Source organism: Primulina tabacum, chromosome 17 (assembly GCF_025594145.1).
Source record: "Primulina tabacum isolate GXHZ01 chromosome 17, ASM2559414v2, whole genome shotgun sequence".
In the NCBI taxonomy this organism is placed as follows: Eukaryota; Viridiplantae; Streptophyta; class Magnoliopsida; order Lamiales; family Gesneriaceae; genus Primulina; species Primulina tabacum.
In genome coordinates, this window is record NC_134566.1 from 14,227,579 (window position 1) to 14,240,958 (window position 13,380).

At 37.8% G+C, this 13,380-nt stretch overlaps 1 protein-coding gene and 1 pseudogene across 1 annotated transcript; one reads left to right on the top strand and one right to left on the bottom strand.

Moving 5' to 3' along the window:
• Positions 1–2,232, top strand: LOC142530345 (exocyst complex component EXO70C2-like). The gene has a single exon (XM_075636145.1). It carries the CDS (start codon positions 110–112, stop codon positions 1,916–1,918), a length of 1,809 nt encoding a protein of 602 aa, XP_075492260.1. The 5' UTR covers positions 1–109; the 3' UTR covers positions 1,919–2,232.
• A 1,503-nt stretch (positions 2,233–3,735) lies between these two features.
• LOC142530346 (uncharacterized) lies at positions 3,736–12,751 on the bottom strand (annotated as a pseudogene).
• Between the last annotated feature and the right edge of the window lie 629 nt (positions 12,752–13,380).

Here is a 13,380-nt window from a genome sequence, read left to right on the forward strand (position 1 = left end):
AGTATCGAACCCAAAAACGTTCAACCCCCCAATCCACCTACCTTTTCCATTTCCTTCCACCGCCATCATCAATCATCAGCACCACCCCTTTTTCCAATTTTACCCTTCCATGGAACCGCCGGTATCAGCCCCAGCCGAGGATGTGATCCGCCGATGGGACTCCACGGCATCGGAGTACTCGCGTGACCAGATGATTTTCAACAGCGACCGTCAGGAAATCGACCTCTATCTCAACGCCGTCGATGAGCTCCAGAAATCCATGTCCTCCACCTCCTTGTCCCGCTCCTCCTCCGCAGAGTCTTCTGCGCTCCAGATCGCCATGTCTCGGCTTGAGGATGAGTTTCGCAACATCCTCGTCTCACACACTTCACCTATCGAAACCGACTCCTACTCCGAGTCAACTCACTCCGAGTTCACCTCGCAGGAGTTTGAATTGAGTGAAGAGTTCCATGAGAACGATCTAGTCAAACAATTGGAGCATCAGGAGACGAACTGCAGCATCTCCAGCATAAGTTACAAGTCAACTAGCAGCATACGAGAACTGGATCTACTCCCCAGTGATGCAGTCTACGATCTTCGCTGTATCGCGGAGCGGATGATTGCTTCTGGATACCAGCGGGAGTGTATCCAGGTTTATGGGAGTGTTCGTAAATCTGCTGTGGACGCAAGCTTGAAGAGCCTCAAGGTTGAGAAACTGAACATTGGCGAAATACAGCGCCTCGATTGGGAGACGCTGGAGACGAAGATCCGGCGCTGGATACGAGCAGCGAAAATATGCATTCGGTTTCACTTCGCGAGTGAACGGAGGTTGTGCGAGCAGATTTTCGAAGGTTTGGGTGAATCTGTTGATGATGCTTGTTTTATGGAAACTATTAAAGGTCCCACTGTTCAATTGTTTAATTTTGCCGAGGCTATTAGCATTAGCAAGCGGTCACCGGAGAAATTGTTTAAAACATTGGATTTACATGATGCTTTATCCGATTTAATGCCTGACATCGAAATTGTTTTTGATTCACAATCTAGTGAATCGATCAGAGTTCAAGCTGCCGAGATTTTGTCTAGGTTAGCTGAGGCTGTGAGAGGGATATTGTCGGAATTTGAAAACGCGGTGCTTCGTGAACCTTCAAAGGTTCCTGTTCCAGGGGGGGCTCTTCATCCCTTGACTAGATACGTGATGAACTATATTGGTTTGATTTCGGATTATAAAACTGATTTGGTCAAATTGATTGTGTCGAAGCCCTCAACAGGGTCGAGATACTCCAGCGATCCAGATGTTCCGGATATAGATTTCTCAGAGTTTGAGGGGCAGGCTTCTACCCTAGCACTTCATATGATTTGGATTATTGTGGTTTTGCAGTTTAATTTGGATGGCAAGTCTAAGTATTACAAGGATGAATCATTGGCTCACTTGTTTATGATGAATAATGTTCATTATATTGTCGAAAAGATCAAAGGGTCACCAGAATTGAGAGAGATGATTGGGGATTTCTATTTGAAAAAGTTAACAGGGAAATTCCGTTTGGCTGCAACAAATTACCAGAGGGCAACATGGGTGCGGGTGTTGCATTGTTTAAGAGACGAGGGTTTGCACGTAAGTGGAAGCTTTTCATCTGGTGTGTCGAAGAGTGCTCTAAGAGAGAGGTTTAAGGCCTTCAATGCAATGTTTGAGGAAGTGCATAGGACTCAGGCCACATGGTTGATACCTGATACTCAGCTTCGTGAGGAACTTAGGATTTCCATATCCGAAAGGATTATCCCAGCTTATAGGTCGTTTCTCGGACGGTTTAGAAGTCATATCGAGAGTGGGAGGCACCCTGAAAATTACATTAAATATTCAGTTGAAGACCTTGAGAATGCGGTCTTGGATTTCTTTGAGGGTTACCCGGTTTCTCAGCATTTCAGGAAGAAACATCATTAAAAGGACTGTGATTGAGTTTTCCCACGTAAAATTTAGGAAATCATTCTTTTAATTATTTGTGGAGCCTTCTTGGATGAGTTTCTGGTGGTTCTGGGAATGAGCTCACAGCCTTCTTCGGAAAGACTGGAATAAGATCCTCAATGAATATAGTGGTTGTGATCCAATAGCAACCAATGTGTTTTATAACTGTGCAGGTCAGAGCAGTCATTGCCTCTTTAATGCTTCTTTTTGTAAGCAATGTGTTTTATAAATGTGCCAGCATGTAGATTTTGCTTCATTTGTTTATATGGGAATTGCTGTGTTTGTTGTTTTATGCTACTTTTTTGAATCCGCACATGCAATTTATTGTGCGTTATGAAAATAATATAAAGCATGAGTGACCTTAAACTGAGTCTAAAACATTAGAGTTGGATGAGTTAGATTCAAAGCAACTGAATTTTAATGTGTTATTCCGAGATACTTTGCAATTTATGTCTTCAAATTATTGACTTCATTTTCAAAATGGTGTGTGTTAGTTTGTGAGCTCAAGACTATAACCTATTGAATTATTCTGGATCACAGACTTCTCAAATTTACTGCATGGCATTTCTTATATTGCAACAGTAGCTCCTTTTTCTGATTTTGTATTGAATGTCTGGTGAAAGTCGAAGTCTGGAAATGCCAATTTAATCACTGATACCCCTTATCGATCTGCCTCGAGGACATTGACATTAGACACTAAATCCCAAGCTCTCCTTTACTTGGAAAGGACTACGATGACCCTGTATTAATGTTTCTTTTTGAATATTCTTGTTTCAACAATATATCAATTGTTAGATGGTGATACATGTAGACTAGTTGAAATTTAGTTATAGGCGAATTCATTCGGAAGTTAAAAACTTCTAGTTCCGGACTTGTCTATCCAGAATTGTTGCATAAGCGGACAGCTGTGGCTTATTAGAAGACAGTTATTTTGATTCTTCCTCTGTTATCATCTTATTATGGCTGCTGTTGGCTGAAATAACATTCCTTTCTCCCAAAAAGTGGAGTCTTAAAGTCGCACCTATTTCATATTTTTGAGTTTTTGCGATCCCATTCCTCTGAGACAGTGAAATCTCTCTTCTTTCGGAGAATTTTGCCAATCTTTGCGGATCATTTTAGCCGAGATATTTTTAGCAGTAGTCCTTTGAACTTTATCTGATTGGATACCTCTATGCCGTTGATCTTGGCCTTCGATGCGCAACTCCACGCGACATGTATATTATCGTGTGTTTCTTGGGGTCGACACGCAGGCGGTAGCATAAAAATGTAGACTTGTCAATTATTCTATTATATTCTAGCAATTCTTGTCATGTTCCATTGGGTTATCGGATGTGTGGGTGATCTTCCTGTTAGCTGGGCGGCTGACGTAATAACAAATGAGTTGATACGAGCAGTCGGATGACATTTCTTTGGCAAAAGTAAAGACTAGTCAAGGTCAAAGAATATGGATGCCAGTGTGGTATAAATATTTTTGACATTTTCAGGCAGTTGCTGACTCTTGAAAAAGTTTGTCGTTGACCACGACCATTCTCTGACACGATATCATCCTCCTCCGAAGCTTTTATGATAATTTCGGACACGAGTCGCAAATTTCAATTTTGATTCATACATCGCAAATCACAACTTCAAATTAAAAAACGAAACATGGCGTCATTGATTATCACCTTTGACTTTCAAATTTTCCTTCGCATAGGTCAAATTGGGAATTGTATGAACGCTGTGTTTATGGCCACCTGTTTATCGGGCATCATGTCCAAATTATATATAATATATTTTGGGATGACAAAGTTAAAACGTTACGAAAGTAAATAAAATTGAATGATACAAAACCATCACAGCACGGCTTTGTAAACGGCATCGACTTTATGTGTTTCTGTTTGAACCAAAAGCCATACATTTCAAAAATCAACGAAACATAAATGGGGTATAACGAATGGTTTTCCTCCCAAATCCCACGGATGTTTTTATATTCCACAAATCGCCTTCTCTTCCCCGATTAATCAGAGTATTGTAGCAACGGATTGGGGTATTGTAAAAGGATCGAGTTACACTCATTTATGAAGCCTTTTCTTCTTCGAGATCACCACGGGCTACGCCGTGACAACTTTCTGCATACGGGAGTTCAAGATTCCTGGCATCTTTTGAACGCAAAGAGAATTGTTTTATGAGAGCCAAAGTGTTTTCTTTGTCAAACACCTCATCCGCATCCTCAGAAGAGTAAGCGTATCTATCAAAATAATAAACATTGAGTGAAAAATATGATCGGCTAGATCAAAGGTGAAGTCTATTTAGTAATGCATACAAATCAAAGTTGGGTGAGGAATTTTTTTAGTTGACTCCAATATAGTTTAATTTGGATTTTATGAAGTTATCAAATTCAAATCAAACTCAACTAAGTTTTAAAAAAGAATCCAAACCCGAATTGTTCTGCGGAAATTTAGGGAAAAGGGAGTCCGTTGTTACTTATTTTAAAAAAAGATCCACAAGTCCATTTACATAAATGTCCAATTGTTTAAGTGTAGATACACCATTAAATTGGGCTAATTAAAAAAATAAGAGTTAGACACAAAGTATTTAAAAAACAAGAACTCTGACTTTTTTGTAAGAACAAGGATTTGACTCTTGATTATTACATTAATTGGAATTAAACTCTTTAACTGAATTAATTCTTCTCTTCTCTTTCTTTTCGGTTGATACACATCTTCCAAAATTAAAATTTTCGAGCCATCTAACACCTTCTTTCCCGAATAAAACCATTAAAACAGTCATCTACCCCTTCAACTGTTTCGCATTACATTAAATCCAACTTCACCACCTGCTCTCTGTCTACTCCCAACATGTTCTTGATCATTCCTCAGATCTAGATCTAAATCTACTCCAAAATCTTGCCCAATTCCTCTGTACTTTAAGAAAAAAAGTCATGTCTCAGTTCATGCACAATTAAGTTTTCTCCATTTTCCTTGAACCTCATGTTATTATTTTCTTCATTTAGCCAGATCAAAGCTTTAATTGACCTGATTTAAAAAATGTTTGCTTCGAATAAGTTGGGTTCTAGTTTTTCGTGATCTGTCGATCCAGAACCAATTCCTCTTGTGTGGCAACGCTTATTTATGTTTTTTTTAATTAATTTTTGCTGATTCTAATTATCTTATTCTTTTAATTTTTGGTGAATTTTGTAGGATATGCCTACAGTTATCGTTGTTCATTTCGATGGTAAATGAGAAGTGAGTGAAACGATTGTATATAAATGGAATCCATGGTCCAATGCAAAGTTTGTTGTTATTCCAGTAGATGATGATATTTGTTATTTTAAAATTTTAAAAAGTGAACTATATAGAGCTGGGAAAGTAGACGATACTGCCAACTTGAGGTTGAGTTATCTTCTAGATTTGCCGTGCAAAATTCAACCGATTTATATAGAGAACGACCATTATTTGAAAGCATATTTGTATTTTGGTTGACCGAAAAGTAGGTCAGTGCTTCAAAGTTGAAATTTAACATGTTGTTGATGCTTTTTTTGATGTTTCCGATAATGTGCACGAAGTTGGTTTTGATTAATACAATAGTAGTTTTAACGAATAGAGATCTTTTGATGATTATTTTGACTTGAATATTGTTTCTTTGGATCGTAATAATACCAGTGAGTTTTTCGACAAAGCACATAATATGGATGTAATCAATGTGGATTAGTAACACGGCTGAGCTATATGATGAAGCACGTGATGTGAAGGTCATCCATGATGTTCAGGTCGAGGCAAATGTGGTTGCAAGTAATGAGGCAAATGTGGTTACAGATGTAGATATTGATAATGACACATTTTCATTCACATATGGTTCAAACTTGTTTGTTGGTCAAGAATTTCCAAACAGAGAAGCGGTGAAAAAGGAGTTAAGTAGAATCAGTTTCGAAGCTTGCTTTGAATTTGAGACTGTAAAAAGTAGTCAAAAAGTGTACGCCATAAAATATATAGTGTCTGATTGTAAGTGGAGAATCTGGACCTCAAATATTAAGAATGATTCACATGCATTCTCCGTTCGTACATATTGCAATACGCACAATTGTGGTTTGACAGAGAGACGTAAGAGAATCCGCGGAGCGAGTTCAGCTGTTGTTCGCGATATGTTGGTGGATAATTTCCAAGGTCATCTAGTGCCAATTGTACCGAAAGCGGTTATAGCGATGATGTGCAATAGTATGAATGCTAATGTATCATATTACAAGGCTTGGAGAGGGAAAGAACTAGCAGACAATACTTTGAAAGGTGATCCTACGAAGAGTTTTACTCTATTGCCTTGTTATTTGCACATGGTTGATAAGATGAATCGAGGAAGCATAATAGACATGTGTCGACGAGGAAAATCGATTCAAGTATATGTTTCTAGCCTTTGGCGCATGCGTAAAAGGATATCGAAGTATGCGGAAAGTTGTATCAATTGATGGTAATGGGTTGAAGGGCAAGTATAATGGTGTTTTGCTCGTGGCATCAGCACAAGATAGAAATTATGACCAATATCCTTTGGCGTGGGGAATGGTCGAGTGTACTTCTTCGTGGAGTTGGTTTTTAACGAAGTTGTTAGAAGTAGTACCAGACGAGGAAGAACGGGTGATAATTTCATACAAACATCAGGGAATCGTTAATGCGGTTTCTAGTGTCTATAGAAATGCGCATCATAGTCATTGTACGTGGGCATTTATCCCAAAACTTGAAAACTAGGTGCAAAAAAAAGGGTGCAACTGGTTTGCCCTATATCGCCACACATCAATTGCAGCTAACACTAATCTGACCCCACCATTGAGGGGATTCTTCGTAGCAGGTTCACTGATACCCATGGAAGACGTTTTGAGTTTGATGTTAGGAGCCATCGACATTCGGCCATAGTAAACCTTGAATCAAAAAGATACACATGACGAGTTTTTGCTATTGATAGAATATCATGTGCTCATGCCATTGCAGCCAGTTGGTTAGCCAAAATTGAATTATATGATTTGTGTCCAGAGTACTATTCTACGATGACATTGTGCATGGCTTACTCAGAGACTATGTATCCCGTTCTCGAAAAAAGTGAATGGTCACGTAATATTAATTTTCCAGTGGTCCTGCCTCTTTTTTTAGAGAAGACACTTGGCAGAAGAAAACAAAACAGAATTCGTTCAATTGGTGAATTCAGCAGAAGATAGAAGCAGATTCAGCTCCGGGTCGACCCAAAGTTATAGCCTTTGTGTCGACCCGAAAGCAAGCAACAAGGGTCGACCCAAAGTTCAAGCCTTTGGGTCGACACAAAGGCTCTAAATTTGGGTCGACCCGGCTCCAATGGCATGAGCACATGGATATCTATCAAAAACTCGGCATGTGTATCTTTTTTATTCCAGGTCCATTATGACCAAATGTTTATGGCTCCTAACATCAAACTCAAGACTTCCTAATTCAAAAACTTGCATTCCATGGGCATCCGTGAACCAGCTACGAAGAATCCCCTCGATGGTAGGGGTCAGATTAGTGTTAGCTGCAGTTGATGTGTGGCGATATCGGGCAAACCAAGATGAGACCAGTTTTTGCAAAGAATCTAAAAGTGTAATGATTGGAAGCTTCCTCTCTTCAAGTAGTCTATCATTGATCGACTCAACCATGTTTATCGTCATAACATTGTCACGGATCTTTGGACAATATGCTCGAGTCCATCGATCAAGTGAATCTCTCTCATACAAATATTGCACGGCCTCAAGATATCTCTTCCTAAAATCATTATATACAATATCAAACTCGACAAGCTAATAAACTTTTGCAATGTGCAGAAATATTTCGGTTGCACCTTTCTTTTGCACCTAGTTTTCAAGTTATGTGATAAATGCTACGTACAATGACTATGATGCGCGTTTTTATAGACACTAGAAACCGTATTAATGATTCTCTGATGTCTGTCTGAAATTATCACCAGTTCTTCCTCGTCTGGTACTACTTCTAACAACTTCGTTAAACCAACTCCACGAAGAACTACACTCGACATCAACGATTCCCAACGCCAAAGGATATAGATGATAATTTCCATCTTGTGCCGATGCCACGAGTAAAACACCATTATACTTGCCATTCAACCACGTACAATCGATTGATACAACTTTCCACATACTTCGATATCTCCTGATGCATGCGCCAAAGACAAGAAACATATACTTGAATCGATTTTCCTCGTCGATGCTTCCTCGATTCATCTTATCAACAATGTGCAAATAACAAGGCAATAGAGCAAAACTCTTCGTAGGATCACCTTTCAAAATATTTTCTGCTAGTTCTTTTCCTCTTCAAGCTTTGGAATATGATATATCAACATTCATACTATTGCGCATCATCGCCATCACTGCTTTTGGTACAATTGACACCGGATGACCTTGGAAATTATCAACCAACATATCACGAACAACAGCCGAACTCGCTCCGTAGATTCTCTTGCGTCTCCCTGTCAAACCACAAGTGTGCGTATTGCAAAATGTACGAACAAAGAATGCATGTGAATCATTCTTAATCTTTGAGGTCCAGATTCTCCACTTACAATTAGACACTATACATTTTACGGTGTACACTTTTTGGCTAATTTTTACAGTCTCAAATTCAAATCAAGCTTCGAAACTGATTCTACTTAACTCATTTTTCACCGTTTCTTTGTTTGGAAATTCTTGACCAACAAACAAGTTTGAACCATCTGTAAATGAAAATGTGTCATTATCATCCACATCTGCAACCACATTTGCCTCATTACTTGTAACCACATTTGCGTAGACCTCAACGTCATGGATGACATTCACATAAAGTACTTCATCATATAACTCAATCGTGTTACTAATCCACATTGATGACATCCACATTATGTGCTTCGTCGAAAAACTCACTGATATTATTATGATCCAAACAAACAATATTCAAGTCAAAATAATAATCAAAATATCTATATTCGTTAAAATTACTATTGTATTCATTAACACCAACTATGTGCACATTATCGGAAACATAAAAAAAAACATTAACAACATGTTCAATTGTAACTTGAAGCACTGGCCTACTTTTCGGACAACCAAAATACAAATATATTTTTAAATCATGGTCATTCTCTATATAAATCGGTTGAATGTTGCACGGCAACTCCAGAAGATAACTCAACCTCAAGTTGGCAGTATTGTCTACTTTCTCAGCTCTATATAGTTCACTTTTTAAATTTTCGAAATAACAAATATCATCGTCTACTGGAATAGAAACAAACTTTGCATTGGACCCTGGATTCCATTTATATTTTATATACCATTGTTTCACTCACTTCCCATTTACCATCGAAATGAACAGCGATAACTGTAGGCATATTTTACAAAATTCACCAAAAATTAAGAGAACAAAATAATTAGAATCGGCAAAAATTTATTAAAAAAACATAAATAAGCGTGGACACACCAGGTCGACCTATCAATGCCAAGAAGAATTATGGTTGACCAATGCCAAGAAGAATTCTTGTTGGTCGACGAAGTATTATGGGTCGGCCAAGAAGAATCTTCTTGGTCGACCAACTTAATTTTGGTCGACCAATTCTTCTGGGTGGACTCTTGCTTTTTCTCAAGAGTAGATTCTGGGTCGACTAAATTGGTTCTGGGTCGACAGATCACGAAAACTAGAACCCAGCTTATTCGAAGCAAGCATTTTTTAAATCATGTCAATTAAAGCTTTGATATGGCTAAATGAAGAAAATATTGACATGGGATTCATGGAAAATGGAGAAAACTTACTTGGGTATGAACTGAGACAAGACTTTTTTTTCTTCAAGTACAGATGAATTGGGCAAGATGTTGGAGTAGATTTAGATCTAGATCTGAGGAATGAGCAAGAACATGTTGGGAGTAGCAGAGAGGAGGTGGTGAAGTTGGATTTAATGTAATGCGAAATCAGTTGAAGGGGTAGATGACTGTTTTAATGGTTTTATTTGGTGAAGAAGGGGTAGATGGCTTGTAAATTTTAATTGGGGAAGATGTGGGTCGACCGAGAAGAAAGAGAAGAGGAGAATCAATTAAGTTAAAGAGTTTAATTTCAGTTAATATAATAATCAAGAGTCAACTCCTTGTTTCTTTAAAAAAAGCTAGAGTACTTGTTCTTTAAATACTTTGTGTCTTATCCTATTTTTTTAATTGGCCCAATTGTTTTGTTTAATAGCACACGAGCTTTCGTATATTTATAAACATTTAATTTATATGTATGTATACAATTGAAGGGACCAACACTTAAGGTCTTGCTGGAAAATGATACTGAGGAACGGCTAAATTTGACCATAAATTGAGATTTCGACAAATTCCCACAACAATGAAAAATATTTACAGTGCACTTAGCAACGATAGCAAACATTATCGACGAGGAAAAATAATTTACCTCGTTGAGTTCTGAGATGGTGCCCATAGAGCGCATATGACGCACAATAGAGCGAATGATAAGACCTTGCCAGAAGGCAGGAATGATCCATGCGTTCTGCCACTGCTCATTATATACGTCCTTTGACTTGAAATGAAGCTGCAACATCCAAGGCGGTAACTCATCTCAAGATATATAATGTAAAACCCAACAAGTATATGGAAAAATAAATAAATAAATTGCTTTCATACTGTAAAAAATACAGCAACATTACCTCGTAGCAAATCCAGCCAACAGATACGATAACCGCAACTGCCAATGCATTTGTGAACTTCCGGTAAATATCTAATTTGGCGGTCAACCTTCTGGCCTGTAACATCAAAAGACAGAAAAATTAGAGGCAAGATTTGCTGGAGGCTATATAAAAGGTAATGCTATTGCTTCTAGAAATGATGCTATGATATGAAATTGATGTGGGGAACGGAGCTCTGGGATGAGGAAAAGGGCAAAAACCCAAATTTGGAAAGATCTCAATTGCCAATATAAATATAGAAGAAACGCGACCGTGTTACTAAATGTGTCCATCCCTCGATACAATAAGCATATATGCCTTTCTAAAGGATATATTATCTATATTCTCCATTTCTCAAGGCAAAAATACCGCATAAAAATAGCTTTCAATTGTATGTATGTATGTTCACGAAACAAAAACCATACAGAGAGAACCAAGTACCTGAAGATTACTCAAAGTTGAAGAGAGGGAGGTAAATATCCAAAGAATGAAGAAAGCATCCAAAATCGCCATGGGAAGTACAAAGAAAAGTCTAGCATTTCCTGAGAAATCACTCACAGCACCAACGTTTTCAATCAGTTCAAGTACTTCTGATGCAAATAAGAAAGTTCCTCCAAGCAAGAGAACTTTAAAACCAAGACCACCTAAGGTAGGTCTAACAACACCATAACCCATAGAAACAATGAGGACGATCAATCGTGATACAGTACGTTTCACGGCTCCGAATGTGACAGCCCAGACAGTGACCCCGGTGGGCCTAATGCCGGTTTCGTTAAACTCAACATAATCGAAATACCATAATGCCATCTCAAGCATTCCCAATGTTATAACAAGAGTAATACAGTTTTGCAATGGAAGAACTTCTTTCCAAAATATCGCATACTGTGAAAACCAGAAGATACCGAGCACCAAAAATGAAAGAGACATGAACCCATAGAAATTCCTGAGGGGAGCCATTCTTCCAGGTAGGTAGCCAGTGGGATTTTTCCAGACACTTTTCCCATCGACAAAAACCTCTTTAAGTTTGGGATCACAATGTATAAAATACAGGTTATACATTCCAGTTTTCCTAATTTGAATGGATCTGGGCTGCAGCGTAGCTTCTAAAACGTCAACATCAAATGAAGCACCAAACACCTGGGGCCAACCTGGATTATTAACAGAGGGGCGATTAATGATTTCACCCTCAGTGCAGGCTCGAAGTTTGGCAAGATCTGCTGTGCAGCACAGAGCTCTTTGACCTCCATAGGCCGAGCCCCCTATCGTTTCCTTATCATCCACCTCAAATACAATTGCATGAATTGATTTAGAACTGAAATTAGAAATCTCCAAGGGCCTCCGAAATATTATCTTCTCGAAACTGGTTTTGAAGAAAAATGAGGGTTAGACAAATTTTTTTGCCTGAAACCATAACATAAAGAACAAGAACCTTAGGAAAGGGAAACTTAATCTATTTCATTTAAAACCAAAGGTTAGAAGGTCCTGGCTTAGAAGAAGCTAGAATCTGGTAAAGGACAATCAAGTCACACACAAACTTTCGACAAATGCTCCAACACCACGAATAATTTACCAAATCCAAGCTCAAATACAAGAACTCAACATTCAAGGCCAATTTAGCGCTTGAGGGAGGGATGCTTAAATTTTTAACTGAAACTGAATACTCTTCCAGAACTACACCTATTCATGCAACACGGAATAAAAAGAAATAGACACAATTCAGCAAAAAAACAAACAAACAAACAAACAAACAAGCAAGCAAACACACAGCGAAGAGAATCGATATCCACCGAATGGAAGAGAAGGCAGGTGAGGATTCGTTAAGGTCAGGAGCAGAAGAGTAAATCCCTTCACTTCCGCCGTGAACAACGAAAGCCTTCCCCTTGCCGACGAATCTCTCCCCCGCGTAAACATGCACCGACGCCTCCACCCGCAGCAAACAGAGCATCAGCAGCACCGCCCAGGGAAGAATGGTAGTTAAGGAGCTGAATCGCAACATGGCAACTGAGTTGAGGGGATAGATTATAGAACTCTCTCTCTCAGTGCAGAAGCAAGCCGAGACTAGTGACCTCCGACCAGTGTTTTCTCCATTTTTTACGCTGTCCTTTTTTCACTTTGACAGAATTCATTGTCAACTACCTTCAAACCAAATCTTAAATAGAATTTATTTATTTTTAATTATATTTTTTTACAAATAGAAAATCATATTTTTAATTATTTTAATCTTATTATATACGGGTGTAATTATAAAATCCACATAACTGTCAATGATAGGATGATTATATAATTTTATTTTTATCAAATATTTAAATAATTCATTTTAATTAGTCATATGTAAATAATTTGGATAAAAACATATTTGTTTAACTTTTTTTAAAAAAAGATTTGAACTATTCAGTTTTTTCTCATATCGTTTTTTGTTATTTGTCATTTCTCTCAACAAACACATATATTTTTATTATAACTTCAATTATTACATATTTTTTGGCAATCAATTATCTGCATTATTTTTTATTAACAATAGTGTTGGCTAATTTTCATTTGCATGTAAAATGACAATCATTATTACTAGATGTTTATACGTTCCTAATCACCTTTAATTGGCATATAATATATTTTCATTATATAATTTGAGTACATTAAAGATGAATAAGTCCATTTTGTAGTTTTTCATTTCCTCGACTTAGGCTTACACATTAAGATGTGATATATTATAGATATAAGAATTTTCAAATTTAGTTTATTCATAATGATTTTTCAACCAACTCAAA